Here is a 17,870-nt window from a genome sequence, read left to right as displayed (position 1 = left end):
CCGGATGCCCACCAATTTTTCAACCCTTGTATTGGTCAGCCCGTTGCGTGCTTTGGTGTGTGTGTGTGTTCCCAAACAAGGACCAGTTGCGCTCTGAGGCGGCTGATGTTGGTGGGATTTGGAGAATGATGGAGGCAACAGGGGAAAGGGCCTCAGATCCACAAAGTCCCATCGCATCAGCCACCTGGTGGAAATGTTGGCACGATTGCCATATTGCATCTCCATCTACCAAGAACCTTGCTTTCATCCAGGCCAAGGTGGCAAGACACGTTAGTGATGACACCATAGGCCTTGTTGATCTCTGCACCAGACAGGATGCTCTTGCCAGCAGACTTGGGATCCAACATGAATACTGTAGCGTGTTTGGACTTCAGGCAGAAGTCTTCACGCTTTTTGATGTATTTCAGAACTGCAGTTTCCTCTGCTTGGAGCAACAGAGAAGTGGGCAGGGCAGTATGGATTTCTTCTCTTACATCTGCAAGCAGAGTCTGAACATCAGACAGGCTGGCATTGTCTCCCTCAATCAGTGCAATGGCTACTGCTACAGGTTTCAGGCTGCTTACCACTCTCTCCCAAAATACACCATCCAGGAGGATGCTCTTGATCGGACTGTCCATATCGGCAGACTGTGATATGGCCATTTCTTGGAGAGACTCCTTCCCCTCCAGGAGACTGTCAAACATGATGACAACACCACCCCAACGGGTGTTGCTGGGCAGCTTCAATCTGGTGGTCTTATTCTTACACTTTGCTTGGTGAGGTGGATTGCTGCTATAACTTAATGACCCTTCACATACTTAACCATTTCCCTGGCTCTCTTGTAGAGTGTATCCATTGTTTTCAGTGACATGATGCCCTTGAGGAGCAGATTCAATGCATGAGCAGAACAGCCAGTGGGTGTGATGTGGGGGTAGGACTCCTACACTTTAAACCAAGATGTTTGCAGCATTGTCTGTCACCAGTGCAAATACCTTCTGTGGTCCAAGGTCATTGATGATGGCCTTCAGCTCATCTGCAATGTAGAGACTGCTGTGTCTGTCCCTTGTGTCTGTGCTCTTGTAGAATACTGGTTGAGGGGTGGAGATGATGTAGTTAATTATTTCTTGGCCACAAACGGGGCGGAAGGGTAGTCTAGTGGTTAGAGCGTTGGACTAGTAACCGGAAGGTTGCAGGTTCAAATCCCTAAGCTGACAAGGTACAAATCTGTTGTTCTGCCCCTGAACAGGCAGTTAACCCACTGTTCTTAGGCCGTCATTGAAAATACGAATTTGTTCTTAACTGACTTGCCTAGTTAAATAAAGGTCAAATAAAATAAATGAAAACATTCAACCACCCATCAGAGATGATTGCAATAGCCTGCTTTCTCTATGATTTTCTTGACCTTCACTTGAACTCTGTTGAACTCTGCATCCAGCAAATGAGTAGATAAAGCATGTCTGGTTGGAGGGGTGTATGCTGGGAGAAGAACATTGAGAAATCTCTTCCAACACACATTGCCAGTGAGCATCAGAGGTGAACCAGTTTGCATACACAGCTTGAGCAAGACATTCATCAGCATTTCTCTGACTACGTTCCTCCATTGAGTTAAACAACGTCTGATTCCAGGAGAACCATGAGCTGTTGATAAGGTGTCTTATTCCAGGAGAACCATGAGCTGTTGATAAGGTGTCTGATTCCAGGAGAACCATGAGCTGTTGATAAGGTGTCTGATTCCAGGAGAATCATGAGCTGTTGATAAGGTGTCTGATTCCAGGAGAATCATGAGCTGTTGATAAGGTGTCTGATTCCAGGAGAATCATGAGCTGTTGATAAGGTGTCTGATTCCAGGAGAATCATGAGCTGTGTCTGATTCCAGGAGAATCATGAGCTGTGTCTGATTCCAGGAGAATCATGAGCTGTGTCTGATTCCAGGAGAATCATGAGCTGTGTCTGATTCCAGGAGAATCATGAGCTGTGTCTGATTCCAGGAGAATCATGAGCTGTGTCTGATTCCAGGAGAATCATGAGCTGTGTCTGATTCCAGGAGAATCATGAGCTGTTGATAAGGTGTCTGATTCATAATGTTCTGCTCCAATAGAAGTAGAGGGATGTTTGTCAGTTGCTTGTTGTGAGCGCTGAGGGAACGCTGTGCACTTGGTCAGATGATCCTGCATCATTGTTGCATTCTTCACATATGATTTGGCACAGTATTTGGAAATGTACACAGCTTTTCCTTCTACATTAGCTGCAGTGAAATGTCTCTACACATCAGATAGTGCCCGTGGCATTTTCCTGTAAAGATGAGAAAAAAATGAGTATTAAAAAACAACAAATACAATTCCATGTACAGATAAATAGTGACACCATTAGATTAAACAACTCCTTTGTAAGATAAATGTTTTAACATGAAATGGGTGAATTAACACTCCTCAGTTAGCAGGCTCCAGCAAGCTAAAACCCACATGGTAGCAAAAACTAACTAGCAGAAATTGTTAACAAGTTAGAAATTATTTAAACACACTTTGCTGTAGGTTACTATTTACTAGTTAACAAAAATAACATGTATGTCATATAAAATATATTCACCCCACCCAGTATTGTAATCAAAACTTACCAGAAAGCATGTAGTCCTTGGCTCAGACAGTGTAGTAGTGTGGGCTCAATAGCATCTCATTTGTGTGCAAGATCTTGAGAATCAGCTGTACAGAATGCGCTGTGCATGCAGAGGGTTGCAATTCCATTGAATTGGGGATAGTTTAACCATAATATGCCACAAGACCTAGAATTGCCTTTTGTGTATCCCACAAAAAACAGATTCACTGTTATAAGCTACCTTTTTTTTAATGAATTTAAGCGAAATGACTTAACTTCATATTGACAAATTCCAGAAATTTACCTGAAGGTTTCCAACCCTTTGCAACTGTAGTCCTCAGACTAGTTCAGGAGCCTGTATATATGTATGTGTGTGTGTGTGTGTGCATGTATGCATGTATGCATGTATGCATGTATGCATGTATGCATACATACATACATACATACATACATACATACATACATACATACATACATACATACATACATACATACATACATACATACATACATACATACATACATATGCATACATACATATACATACATACATGCATACATACATACATACATACATACATACATACATACATACATACATATATATACATACATACATGCATACATGCATGCATACATACATACATACATACATACATACATACATACATACATACATATACATACATACATATGCATACATACATACATACATACATACATACATATGCATACATACATACATACATACATACATACATACATACATACATACATACATACATACATACATACATACATACATACATACATACATATGCATACATACATACATATGCATACATACATACATATGCATACATACATACATATATACATACATATGCATACATATACATACATACATACATATGCATACATACATACATATACATACATACATACATACATACATATACATACATACATACATACATACATACATACATACATACATACATACATATATGCATACATACATACATACATATATGCATACATACATACATACATACATACATACATACATACACACATATATATATACAGGCTCCTGAACTAGTCTGAGGACTATATATATACATACATACATACATACATACATACATACATACATACATACATACATACATACATACATACATACATACATACTGTATGTGACTCTTATTTGATCTATCTGGTCTCTCCTCACTACAGGAGCTATATTGATTATATCGGGAGGAATCTTATTCCATCCCTTTACTTAGATTTGTGTGTTTTAGGTAGTTCTTGTGGAATTGTTAGATTACTTGTTAGTTAGTGCAGTAATGTCAACTAGAAGCACAAGCATTTTGCTTAATTCGCAATAACATCTGCTAGCCATGTGTATGTGACCAATAACATCTGCTAACCATGTGTATGTGACCAAGAACATCTGCTAAACATGTGTATGTGACCAATAACATCTGCTAACCATGTGTATGTGACCAATAACAAAGACTTTCAATATGGAATGTTGTCCTCCAGTGACCAACCAACCCATTCTCATTGAAGGGATCGGGATCATGTCACTATGAGGTGTGTGTACTAATAACACAGCTGACACGAGGCCTGTAGTAATAACACGGCTGACACGAGGCCTGTAGTAATAACACAGCTGACACGAGGCCTGTACTAATAACACAGCTGACACAAGGCCTGTACTAATAACACAGCTGACACGAGGCCTGTAGTAATAACACAGCTGACACGAGGCCTGTAGTAATAACATAGCTGACACGAGGCCTGTAGTAATAACACAGCTGACACGAGGCCTGTAGTAATAACACAGCTGACACGAGGCCTGTAGTAATAACACAGCTGACACGAGGCCTGTAGTAATAACACGGCTGACACGAGGCCTGTAGTAATAACACGGCTGACACGAGGCCTGTAGTAATAACACGGCTGACACGAGGCCTGTACTAATAACACGGCTGACACGAGGCCTGTAGTAATAACACGGCTGACACGATGCCTGTAGTAATAACACGGCTGACACGAGGCCTGTACTAATAACACGGCTGACACGAGGCCTGTACTAATAACACGGCTGACACGAGGCCTGTAGTAATAACACAGCTGACACGGCATATCTGAAATGCTGAACTTCAGAAAAGACACATTGCATAACTGACAGGTGTGGGAAAGAATGTCTGAAACATTAACCAGTAAGGACAACTTCTCTGGCTAAACAAAGGATTGAGAAAGTCAATTTAACGGAAAAGGACAGATGCTCTTAATCCTCTGTCATAGTGTAGCCTAAATCCTGTAATCTACGTGGAAATCCATATCATTTCTTAATGTACAGTAGGACAACGTAGATTACATTATTCATTCTCATAGCCTAACACGGGCAAAACACACCTAATGTGAGCATGCAGGCTAATATGCAGGCTAATATGCAGGCTAATATGCAGGCTAATATGCAGGCTAATATGCAGGCTAATATGCAGGCTAATATGCAGGCTAATATGCAGTCCAATATGCAGGCTAATATGCAGGCTAATATGCAGGCTAATATGCAGCCCAATATGCAGGCTAATATGCAGTTTAATGGGCAGGCTAATATGCAGGCTAATATGCAGCCCAATATGCAGGATAATATGCAGGCTAATATGCAGCCCAATATGCAGCCCAATATGCAGGCTAATATGCAGGCTAATATGCAGGCTAATATGCAGCCCAATATGCAGCCCAATATGCAGGCTAATATGCAGCCCAATATGCAGGCTAATATGCAGGCTAATATGCAGGCTAATATGCAGGCTAATATGCAGTTTAATATGCAGGCTAATATGCAGGCTAATATGCAGGCTAATATGCAGGCTAATATGCAGGCTAATATGCAGGCTAATATGCAGCCCAATATGCAGGCCAATATGCAGCCCAATATGCAGGCTAATATGCAGGCTAATATGCAGGCTAATATGCAGGCTAATATGCAGGCTAATATGCAGGCCAATATGCAGGCCAATATGCAGGCTAATATGCAGGCTAATATGCAGCCCAATATGCAGGCTAATATGCAGGCTAATATGCAGGCTAATATGCAGGCTAATATGCAGGCTAATATGCAGTTTAATATGTAGGCTAATATGCAGGCTAATATGCAGGCTAATATGCAGGCTAATATGCAGGCCAATATGCAGGCCAATATGCAGGCTAATATGCAGCCCAATATGCAGGCTAATATGCAGGCTAATATGCAGGCTAATATTCAGGCTAATATGCAGTTTAATATGTAGGCTAATATGCAGGCTAATATGCAGGCTAATATGCAGGCTAATATGCAGGCTAATATGCAGGCTAATATGCAGGCTAATATGCAGGCATGTAGGTGGCAAGATCAGAAAGTGTCATGTTTATTTCTTTTGTCACATTCACCAGATGGATGCAGTGAAATGTGTTAAGGGTCAGCCATACAAATTCGTTTTTCTTTTTAGGGTTTTATTTTTACTATTTTTATATACATTTTAAAAAATGTTCACCTTGTCTGCTAGATGGGCTAACACCGTACTGGTGTGTTCTCAGCCTTTGCGTGAGTAGGGTTGACACGAGGAAACACTGCAAACGATGGAACATGAACCATGTATCACAGATAACAACAAAGTATCGGCTGTCGCCCAATAAGTGTTATTATTATTTATTATTATTATATTATTATTTTATTTATTATTTTATTTATTTTTTATTTTTTATTATTATTATTATTATTTTTTACATTTAATGAATAATGTGGTAAATTTATAGTGCTACTATATAACTCAGCCTTCAGATTATTCCAAAAGTAAAAGAACACACCTTGGGAATCATGACTCGTAACAACAATGTTTGATTTGTTGAATCAATTCAACAGGAGGCTTATGTAAGTAATCTCTAAGCACGTGCTCTGCTGGCCCTGAAAGAGTTGGGCAAACAAGAGAGCGGAGAGGCCCTCGGTCTGTCAGCAGTCCACATGCAGCTCCACACTCACTGACAATGAGAGCCATGCATCCTGCAGGCTTAGCATGCACAGTCCCCCACATCCAGCCACCCCCTTACCTCCTGGCTGGCTGAGAGTGAGAACACACGGTACTAGCCATTGTTAATCCAAGCAGGCATCCATCCTGTTGGCTACAGCTGAGAGCCCCACTAGCTAAACACCCACTGCTTTATCACATTGTACTGCATACAAGCTGTTTAAATAGGATGTTCTGCTGATATCAACTTGCAGGGCAGAGTTCACATAGCAACAGTTCCGGAGAGCATTCAGCACTTCATCTGTCCTACAGCTGAGCGGCACCATGGGAGAATGTGTGGTTGAGAGTTGGTGGTTTCCATTTTAAAATTCATAATGAGTAAAACCATTTTGTCAAAACAGCTGCTACAGTGTGTTGTCTTGTCTGTGACTGTCAGTTCTGTACCTACAGTGTCTTGTCTGTGACTGTCATTCCTCTACCTACAGTGTCTTGTCTCTGACTGTCAGTCCTCTACCTACAGTGTCTTGTCTGTGACTGTCAGTCCTCTACCTATAGGTGTCTTGTCTGTGACTGTCAGTCCTCTACCTACAGTGTCTTGTCTGTGACTGTCAGTCCTGTACCTACAGTGTCTTGTCTGTGACTGTCAGTCCTCTACCTACAGTGTCTTGTCTGTGACTGTCAGTCCTCTACCTACAGTGTCTTGTCTGTGACTGTCAGTCCTGTACCTAGTGTCTTGTCTGTGACTGTCAGTCCTCTACCTAGTGTCTTGTCTGTGACTGTCAGTCCTCTACCTACAGTGTCTTGTCTGTGACTGTCAGTCCTCTACCTATAGGTGTCTTGTCTGTCACTGTCAGTCCTCTACCTATAGGTGTCTTGTCTGTCACTGTCAGTCCTCTACCTATAGGTGTCTTGTCTGTCACTGTCAGTCCTCTACCTATAGGTGTCTTGTCTGTCACTGTCAGTCCTCTACCTATAGGTGTCTTGTCTGTCACTGTCAGTCCTCTACCTATAGGTGTCTTGTCTGTCACTGTCAGTCCTCTACCTATAGGTGTCTTGTCTGTCACTGTCAGTCCTCTACCTATAGGTGTCTTGTCTGTCACTGTCAGTCCTCTACCTATAGGTGTCTTGTCTGTCACTGTCAGTCCTCTACCTATAGGTGTCTTGTCTGTCACTGTCAGTCCTCTACCTATAGGTGTCTTGTCTGTCACTGTCAGTCCTCTACCTATAGGTGTCTTGTCTGTCACTGTCAGTCCTCTACCTATAGGTGTCTTGTCTGTGACTGTCAGTCCTCTACCTATAGGTGTCTTGTCTGTGACTGTCAGTCCTCTACCTACGGTGTCTTGTCTGTGACTGTCAGTCCTCTACCTACGGTGTCTTGTCTGTGACTATCAGTCCTCTGCCTACATTGTCTAACGGGAGCCTGTTAGGACTTGATAGGCTACATCTTTAGAACTAGAGCCATGAAACATACATGAATATACCTACTGTAGGCTGTAGATCCATGTACCCACTGTAGGCTACGTACTGTAGATTCATGTGCCTACTGTAGGCTATGTACTGTAGATTAATGTACCTACTGTAGGCTACGTACTGTAGATTCATGTACCCACTGTAGGCTACGTACTGTAGATTCATGTACCCACTGTAGGCTACGTACTGTAGATTCATGTACCCACTATTGGCTACGTACTGTAGATTCATGTACCCACTGTAGGCTACGTACTGTAGATTCATGTACCCACTGTAGGCTACGTACTGTAGATTCATATACCCACTGTAGGCTACGTACTGTAGATTAATGTACCCACTGTAGGCTACGTACTGTAGATTCATGTACCTGCTGTAAATTCAATGCAGCAGATATGTGGATATCTAGCCTAATCTCAGCACCCAGAACCAAATCAGCTACTGAATGTTAATGTTATGGCTGTAACGAGAGACCAGTGGATATGTGATGTTATACCAAAGACCAGTGGATATGTGATGTTATACCAGAGACCAGTGGATATGTGATGTTATACCAGAGACCAGTGGATATGTGATGTTATACCAGAGACCAGTGGATATGTGATGTTATACCAGAGACCAGTGGATATGTGATGTTATACCAGAGACCAGTGGATATGTGATGTTATACCAGAAACCAGTGCATATATGATGTTATACCAGAAACCAGTGCATATGTGATGTTATTCCAGAGACCAGTGGATATGTGATACCAGAAACCAGTGGATATGTGATGTTATACCAGAGACCAGTGGATATGTGATGTTATACCAGAGACCAGTGGATATGTGATGTTATACCAGAAACCAGTGGATATGTGATGTTATACCAGAGACCAGTGGATATGTGATGTTATACCAGAGACCAGTGCATATGTGATGTTATACCAGAGACCAGTGGATATGTGATGTTATACCAGAAACCAGTGGATATGTGATGTTGTACCAGAGAACAGTGGATATGTGATGTTATACCAGAGACCAGTGCATATGTGATGTTATACCAGAGACCAGTGCATATGTGATGTTATACCAGAGACCAGTGGATATGTGATGTTATACCAGAGACCAGTGGATATGTGATGTTATACCAGAAACCAGTGGATATGTGATGTTATACCAGAGACCAGTGCATATGTGATGTTATACCAGAGACCAGTGGATATGTGATGTTATACCAGAAACCAGTGGATATGTGAGGTTATACCAGAGACCAGTGCATATGTGATGTTATACCAGAGACCAGTGCATATGTGATGTTATACCAGAGACCAGTGCATATGTGATGTTATACCAGAGACTAGTGCATATGTGATGTTATACCAGAGACCAGTGCATATGTGATGTTATACCAGAGACCAGTGGATATGTGATGTTATACCAGAGACCAGTGGATATGTGATGTTATACCAGAGACCAGTGGATATGTGATGTTATACCAGAAACCAGTGCATATGTGATGTTATACCAGAAACCAGTGCATATGTGATGTTATACCAGAGACCAGTGGATATGTGATGTTATACCAGAAACCAGTGGATATGTGATGTTATACCAGAGACCAGTGCATATGTGATGTTATACCAGAGACCAGTGGATATGTGATGTTATACCAGAAACCAGTGGATATGTGATGTTATACCAGAGACCAGTGCATATGTGATGTTATACCAGAGACCAGTGCATATGTGATGTTATACCAGAGACCAGTGCATATGTGATGTTATACCAGAGACTAGTGCATATGTGATGTTATACCAGAGACCAGTGGATATGTGATGTTATACCAGAGACCAGTGGATATGTGATGTTATACCAGAGACCAGTGGATATGTGATGTTATACCAGAAACCAGTGCATATGTGATGTTATACCAGAAACCAGTGGATATGTGATGTTATACCAGAGACCAGTGGATATGTGATGTTATACCAGAAACCAGTGGATATGTGATGTTATACCAGAGACCAGTGCATATGTGATGTTATACCAGAGACCAGTGCATATGTGATGTTATACCAGAGACCAGTGGATATGTGATGTTATACCAGAGACCAGTGCATATGTGATGTTATACCAGAGACCAGTGGATATGTGATGTTATACCAGAGACCAGTGGATATGTGATGTTATACCAGAGACCAGTGCATATGTGATGTTATACCAGAAACCAGTGCATATATGATGTTATACCAGAGACGAGTGCATATATGATGTTATACCAGAAACCAGTGCGCCCCCGATACTGTGCAGTTACACCTCCGACACTGTGCCATTACACCTCCGACACTGTGCCATTACACCTCCGACACTGTGCCGTTACACCATAGTAGTATACATTGGAGTGAAGCACAGACTGAGTTTGTTAAGTTTAAACAGGCTTCCTGTTTATCACATGGGACAGTCTGGGGTCGTGACCTGCCTGTACCAGCAATTCTGCCGCCCACATTCCTCACTGGAGCAATACGATGGATAGCTGACCCTGTGGACAGAAAGGTCAAGCGCTCGTAGCAGGCATGAGAGAACTGTCATTTTATAAAGAAGGCTATCTTCATTCCTATATTCAGTGCAACTTCCTGTTTTGAGGAGGCACAGAGGGCTAGTTTACCATCACCAGTTAAGCTGTATTCTTGTTCTTTCTCTTTTAGGACTGTGTTGAAGATAACAACAAGAGGATTCTAATATCCCATAATTCTTTGCATAAATGAGGAAGAATTCTAGACCAAGGGACCAGTGATACTAGTTATTGCGTTGTTCTAACCTGGGTATCTTCAACCTAGATTTAGGGCCTACAAAGAGGATTATCTTCCTTCCTCTTTTCAGTGCAATGACGAGGCAGTTTTGTGAAGTTGTATTCTCGTTCTTCCTCATGTCCATCATATAACCCTTTACACATCCCTCTCTCCTCCAGACATATGTTCTTCCTGCACATAAAGGAGGAGCTGGACAGTGGCAGCCTGCAGATGGAGGCTGAGCAGGCCAAGGAGCTGTGTGCCCTCCTAGCCCAGGCTGAGTATGGAGACTACAACCAGAACACAGCCAAGTACTGCTCCAGCCAGATCTTCAGACAGGAGCCTGACCTGGCAACCATCAACAGGTCAGCACAGCAATGATTAACTTGACTCCACCTGCATTCCATGTCTTACTAAGTACTTCTCTGTGCTGACTTGTAGAACTGCTACAGATACAACATGATAAAAATTATAACATTTTTGATGTGTGAAGGCCCTCTGAAGAGCTGACTAAACCATGGTTTGGTCTTCTGTTATGGCCTTGATGTGGGAGGAGCCTAAATACTCCCAAATTAGCATATAAATGGGATTCACAACATCTGTCCCTAAAACACTAGGCTGCTGACTCAGCTAGCCCTGCAGCTATATACATTCACTACCGGGCACTAAAGTACAGTTCTCATTCCTCATGTGTTTAGTTTAGTTTAAGTACATTTTATTTCGTAGATCTTTTTTTTTTATATATAAATAATCCATTTAAGGGACAAAAGAAAAGAAACCCAGCAGGGATTATTTGGAGGCAGCATTTGAAATAGAAGGTAGAAAACATGTTTAATTGTATGGGTGGGCCCCCCTGGTGAGTGAACAGTATTACAACAGCAGAAAACGTAACCCTTCTGTCCCGTCCTGCCGTGTCCGTCTGCAGCATCCAGGAGAAGCACCGTGAGCTAGAGGGTCTGAGCCAGGCGTCAGCAGAGTACCAGGCCCTACAGCTGGTGTCCTCCCTGGAGAACTACGGGGTGGAGTGGCACTGGGCCAGGGACTCAGAGGGACAGAGGCTGGCGGTAGGGGTCGGCCCTGAAGGGGTATCTATCTGTCAGGAGGACTTCACCCCCACCAACAGGTATATTCACTAAACTAACCTGACTTCACCCCAACCAAGAGGTATATTCACTAAACTAACCTGACTTCACCCCCACCAACAGGTATATTCACTAAACTAACCTGACTTCAGCCCCACCAACAGGTATATTCACTAAACTAACCTGACTTCACCCCCACCAACAGGTATATTCACTAAACTAACCTGACTTCACCCCCACCAACAGGTATATTCACTAAACTAACCTGACTTCACCCCCACCAACAGGTATATTCACTAAACTAACCTGACTTCACCCCCACCAACAGGTATATTCACTAAACTAACCTGACTTCACCCCCACCAAGAGGTATATTCACTAAACTAACCTGACTTCACCCCCACCAAGAGGTATATTCACTAAACTAACCTGACTTCACCCCCACCAACAGGTATATTCACTAAACTAACCTGACTTCACCCCCACCAAGAGGTATATTCACTAAACTAACCTGACTTCACCCCCACCAACAGGTATATTCACTAAACTAACCTGACTTCACCCCCACCAAGAGGTATATTCACTAACCTGACTTCACCCCCACCAACAGGTATATTCACTAAACTAACCTGACTTCACCCCCACCAACAGATATATTCACTAAACTAACCTGACTTCACCCCCACCAACAGGTATATTCACTAAACTAACCTGACTTCACCCCCACCAACAGGTATATTCACTAAACTAACCTGACTTCACCCCCACCAACAGGTATATTCACTAAACTAACCTGACTTCACCCCCACCAACAGGTATATTCACTAAACTAACCTGACTTCACCCCCACCAACAGGTATATTCACTAAACTAACCTGACTTCACCCCCACCAACAGGTATATTCACTAAACTAACCTGACTTCACCCCCACCAACAGGTATTAAACTAACCTGACTTCACCCCCACCAACAGGTATTAAACTAACCTCACTTCACCCCCACCAACAGGTATATTCACTAAACTAACCTGACTTCACCCCCACCAACAGGTATATTCACTAAACTAACCTGACTTCACCCCCACCAACAGGTATTAAACTAACCTGACTTCACCCCCACCAACAGGTATTAAACTAACCTGACTTCACCCCCACCAACAGGTATTAAACTAACCTGACTTCACCCCCACCAACAGGTATTAAACTAACCTGACAGTTCTGTTTGCAAAACATGTTATTCGTTGATGCACTGAACAACAACAACAAAGAAACTAATGTTGAGGTCGGCTGCCTGCCTTTTTCTACTGTGCAGTGTTTGTATACGGATGTAGCAGAGTTGAAAATATAACACTGACCGGTTATACAAACTCAGCATGCTCCTGTTAGAGTAGACACCGTTACTATGTGATTATGTAGTTCTATCGACAGGTCTAGACACCGTTACTATGTAGTTCTATCTACAGGTCTAGACACTGTTACTATGTGATTATGTAGTTCTATCTACAGGTCTAGACACCGTTAATATGTGATTATGTAGTTCTGTCTACAGGTCTAGACACCGTTACGATGTGATTATGTAGTTCTATCTACAGGTCTAGACACCGTTACTATGTGATTATGTAGTTCTATCTACAGGTCTAGACACTGTTACTATGTGATTATGTAGTTCTATCTACAGGTCTAGACACCGTTACTATGTGATTATGTAGTTCTATCTACAGGTCTAGACACCGTTACTATGTGATTATATATTATGTTGGACATTTGATATGAAGTTATATAGAGCCTACAATGACTCTCTGTCCTCTGTTCTAGGATCATTTATCCCATCATCCAGATGGCCACCCAGTCAGGGAAGAATGTGTACATGACCATCACTAAGGACAGTGGTGAGGATGTGGCCCTGCTGTTTAAGATGACAAGCACCAGAGCTGCCAGCGGCCTGTACCGGGCCATCACAGAGACCCACGCCTTCTACAGGTCAGCAACCATGTAGCATGGCTCACATACCAACAACATGCCTTCTACAGGTCAGCAACCATGTAGCATGGCTCACACACCAACAACATGCCTTCTACAGGTCAGCAACCATGTAGCATGGCTTACACACCAACAACATGCCTTCTACAGGTCAGCAACCATGTAGCATGGCTCACATACCAACAACATGCCTTCTACAGGTCAGAAACCATGTAGCATGGCTTACACACCAACAACATGCCTTCTACAGGTCAGCAACCATGTAGCATGTAGCATGGCTCACATACCAACAACATGCCTTCTACAGGTCAGAAACCATGTAGCATGGCTTACACACCAACAACATGCCTTCTACAGGTCAGCAACCATGTAGCATGTAGCATGGCTCACATACCAACAACATGCCTTCTACAGGTCAGCAACCATGTAGCATGTAGCATGGCTCACACACCAACAACATGCCTTCTACAGGTCAGCAACCATGTAGCATGGCTTACACACCAACAACATGCCTTCTACAGGTCAGCAACCATGTAGCATGGCTCACATACCAACAACATGCCTTCTACAGGTCAGAAACCATGTAGCATGGCTTACACACCAACAACATGCCTTCTACAGGTCAGCAACCATGTAGCATGGCTCACATACCACCAACATGCCTTCTACAGGTCAGCAACCATGTAGCATGTAGCATGGCTCACATACCAACAACATGCCTTCTACAGGTCAGCAACCATGTAGCATGTAGCATGGCTCACATACCAACAAAATGCCTTCTACAGGTCAGAAACCATGTAGCATGTAGCATGGCTCACATACCAACAACATGCCTTCTACAGGTCAGCAACCATGTAGCATGTAGCATGGCTCACACACCAACAACATGCCTTCTACAGGTCAGCAACCATGTAGCATGTAGCATGGCTCACACACCAACAACATGCCTTCTACAGGTCAGCAACCATGTAGCATGGCTTACACACCAACAACATGCCTTCTACAGGTCAGCAACCATGTAGCATGGCTTACACACCAACAACATGCCTTCTACAGGTCAGCAACCATGTAGCATGGCTCACATACCAACAACATGCCTTCTACAGGTCAGCAACCATGTAGCATGTAGCATGGCTCACATACCAACAACATGCCTTCTACAGGTCAGAAACCATGTAGCATGGCTTACACACCAACAACATGCCTTCTACAGGTCAGCAACCATGTAGCATGAAGCATGGCTCACATACCAACAACATGCCTTCTACAGGTCAGAAACCATGTAGCATGGCTTACACACCAACAAAATGCCTTCTACAGGTCAGAAACTATGTAGCATGTAGCATGGCTCACATACCAACAACATGCCTTCTACAGGTCAGCAACCATGTAGCATGTAGCATGGCTCACACACCAACAACATGCCTTCTACAGGTCAGCAACCATGTAGCATGGCTTACACACCAACAACATGCCTTCTACAGGTCAGCAACCATGTAGCATGGCTCACATACCAACAACATGCCTTCTACAGGTCAGCAACCATGTAGCATGGCTTACACACCAACAACATGCCTTCTACAGGTCAGCAACCATGTAGCATGGCTCACATACCAACAACATGCCTTCTACAGGTCAGAAACCATGTAGCATGGCTTACACACCAACAACATGCCTTCTATAGGTCAGCAACCATGTAGCATGTAGCATGGCTCACATACCAACAACATGCCTTTTACAGGTCAGAAACCATGTAGCATGGCTTACACACCAACAACATGCCTTCTATAGGTCAGCAACCATGTAGCATGGCTCACATACCAACAACATGCCTTCTACAGGTCAGCTAGCATGTAGCATGTAGCATGGCTTACACACCAACAACATGCCTTCTATAGGTCAGCAACCATGTAGCATGTAGCATGGCTCACATACCAACAACATGCCTTTTACAGGTCAGAAACCATGTAGCATGGCTTACACACCAACAACATGCCTTCTATAGGTCAGCAACCATGTAGCATGGCTCACATACCAACAACATGCCTTCTACAGGTCAGCAACCATGTAGCATGTAGCATGGCTCACACACCAACAACATGCTCACACAGGGTGACATTTTCCTCTTGTAAAAACATCTCTGCTGTGAGCCAATGTAGAGTAAGAAATGTATAATATGCAGCACAGTATATGTTGTACATTTTCTGATCATTTCCATGAGTTGCTGCTAAGTTTAGTTTTAGTGTACATGTTTTAGTGTACATGTTTTAGTGTACATGTGGAGTCACTCCAGTTTCACAGTGTAATAACATTTTATAATATTGATTTTAGTGTTTTTGGTCAGTAACTGTGATGTTACTTGTCCTTCAGGTGTGACACGGTGACGAACGACGTGATGATGCAGTACAGCCGTGACTTCAAGGGTCACCTGGCGTCTCTCTTCCTCAACGAGAGCATCGACCTGGGCAAGAAGTATGTCTTCGACATCCGACGCACCTCCAAGGAGGTCTACGACCACTGCCGCAGGGCGCTCTACAACGCCGGCATGGCAGGGGACTGTGTGTCCGGCGAGCAGAGCCCGTCGCGGTCCCCTGGGGTGGGGGAAGGAGGCTGTGAGGGGTGCCAGAGGAGCCGGGTTCTGGAGGAGAAGCTGCAGCAGCTCCAGGATGCTCTGCTGTGTATGCTGTGCTGTGAAGAGGAGATGGACGCTGCCTTCTGCCCCTGTGGACACATGGTGTGCTGCCACAACTGTGCTGTCCAGCTAGAGGTAACCATAACGCCATGGTTTAAAATAAGTATATATATACATACTCACTCACTCACTACCAGTCAAAAGTTTTAGAACACCTACTCATTCAAGGGTTTTTCTTTATTTTTACTATTTTCTACATAAGAGTGAAGCCATCAAAACTATGAAATAACACGTATGGAATCATGGAGTAACCAAAAAAAGTATTAAACAAATAAAAATATTTTATTCTTCAAATAGCCACCCTTTGCCTTGATGACAGCTTTGCACACTCTTGGTATTCTCTCAACCAGTTTAACCCGGAATGCTTTTCCAACAGTATTGAAGCAGTTCCCACACATGCTGAGCACTTGTCGGCTGCTTTTCTTTCACTCTGCGGTCTGACTCAATCCAAACTATCTCAATTTGGTTGAGGTTGTGTGATTGTGGAGGCCAGGTCAACTGATGCAGCGCTCCATCACTCTCCTTCTTGGTCAAATATCCCTTACACAGCCTGGAGGTGTGTTGGGTCGTTGTCCTGTTGAAAAACAAATGATAGTCCCATTCAGCGCAAGCCAGATGGGAAGGCGTAACACTACAGAATGCTGTGGTAGCCATGCTGGTTAAGTGTGCCTTGAATTCTAAATACATCACCGACAGTGTCACCAGCAAAACACCATAACACCACCTCCTCCATGCTTCACGGTGGGAACCACACATGCAGAGATCATCCATTCACCTACTCTGTGTCTCACAAAGACACGGCGGTTGGAACCAAAAATCTCCAATTTGGACTCCAGACCTAAGGCCAGATTCCCCCCGGTCTAATGTCTATTGCTCGTGTTTCTCGGCCCAATCAAGTCTATTCTTCTTATTGGTGTGCTTTAGTAATGGTTTCTTTGCAGCAATTTGACCATGAAGGCCTGATTCACACAGTCTCCTCTGAACAGTTGATGTTGAGTTGTGTCTGTTACTTGAACTCTGTGAAGCATTTATTTGGACTGCAGTTTCTGAGGCTGGTAACTCTAATGAACTGATCCTCTACAGCAGAGGTAACTCTGGGTCTTCTTTTCCTGTGGCGGTCCTCATGAGAGCCAGTTTCATCATAGCGCTTGATGGTTTTTGCAACTGCACTTGAAGAAACTTTAAGTTCTTAAGTTCTTTAAATGTTCCGTATTGACTGACCTTCATGTCTTAACCTTTGTGTTGTCTTAAGGGTAGAAAAGGCCCCCCACTCTGTTTAACAGCAGA

General features: G+C 43.2%; 1 protein-coding gene across 1 annotated transcript in view; it reads left to right on the top strand.

Moving 5' to 3' along the window:
- The window catches only part of LOC109887225 (E3 ubiquitin-protein ligase MYLIP-A), a 31,878-nt gene that overhangs the window by 7,307 nt on the left and 6,701 nt on the right, over positions 1 to 17,870 (top strand). Inside the window, exons 3-6 of the mRNA XM_031820866.1 lie at positions 11,010 to 11,195; positions 11,756 to 11,953; positions 13,727 to 13,891; positions 16,262 to 16,658. Of these exons, the coding sequence (XP_031676726.1) occupies positions 11,010 to 11,195; positions 11,756 to 11,953; positions 13,727 to 13,891; positions 16,262 to 16,658 (946 nt within the window). The remainder of the gene's footprint in view (positions 1 to 11,009; positions 11,196 to 11,755; positions 11,954 to 13,726; positions 13,892 to 16,261; positions 16,659 to 17,870) is intronic.

This window comes from Oncorhynchus kisutch, unplaced genomic scaffold (genome assembly GCF_002021735.2).
Source record: "Oncorhynchus kisutch isolate 150728-3 unplaced genomic scaffold, Okis_V2 scaffold3711, whole genome shotgun sequence".
NCBI classification, from domain to species: domain Eukaryota; kingdom Metazoa; phylum Chordata; class Actinopteri; order Salmoniformes; family Salmonidae; genus Oncorhynchus; species Oncorhynchus kisutch.
This window is presented reverse-complemented; position numbering and strand designations above follow the sequence as displayed.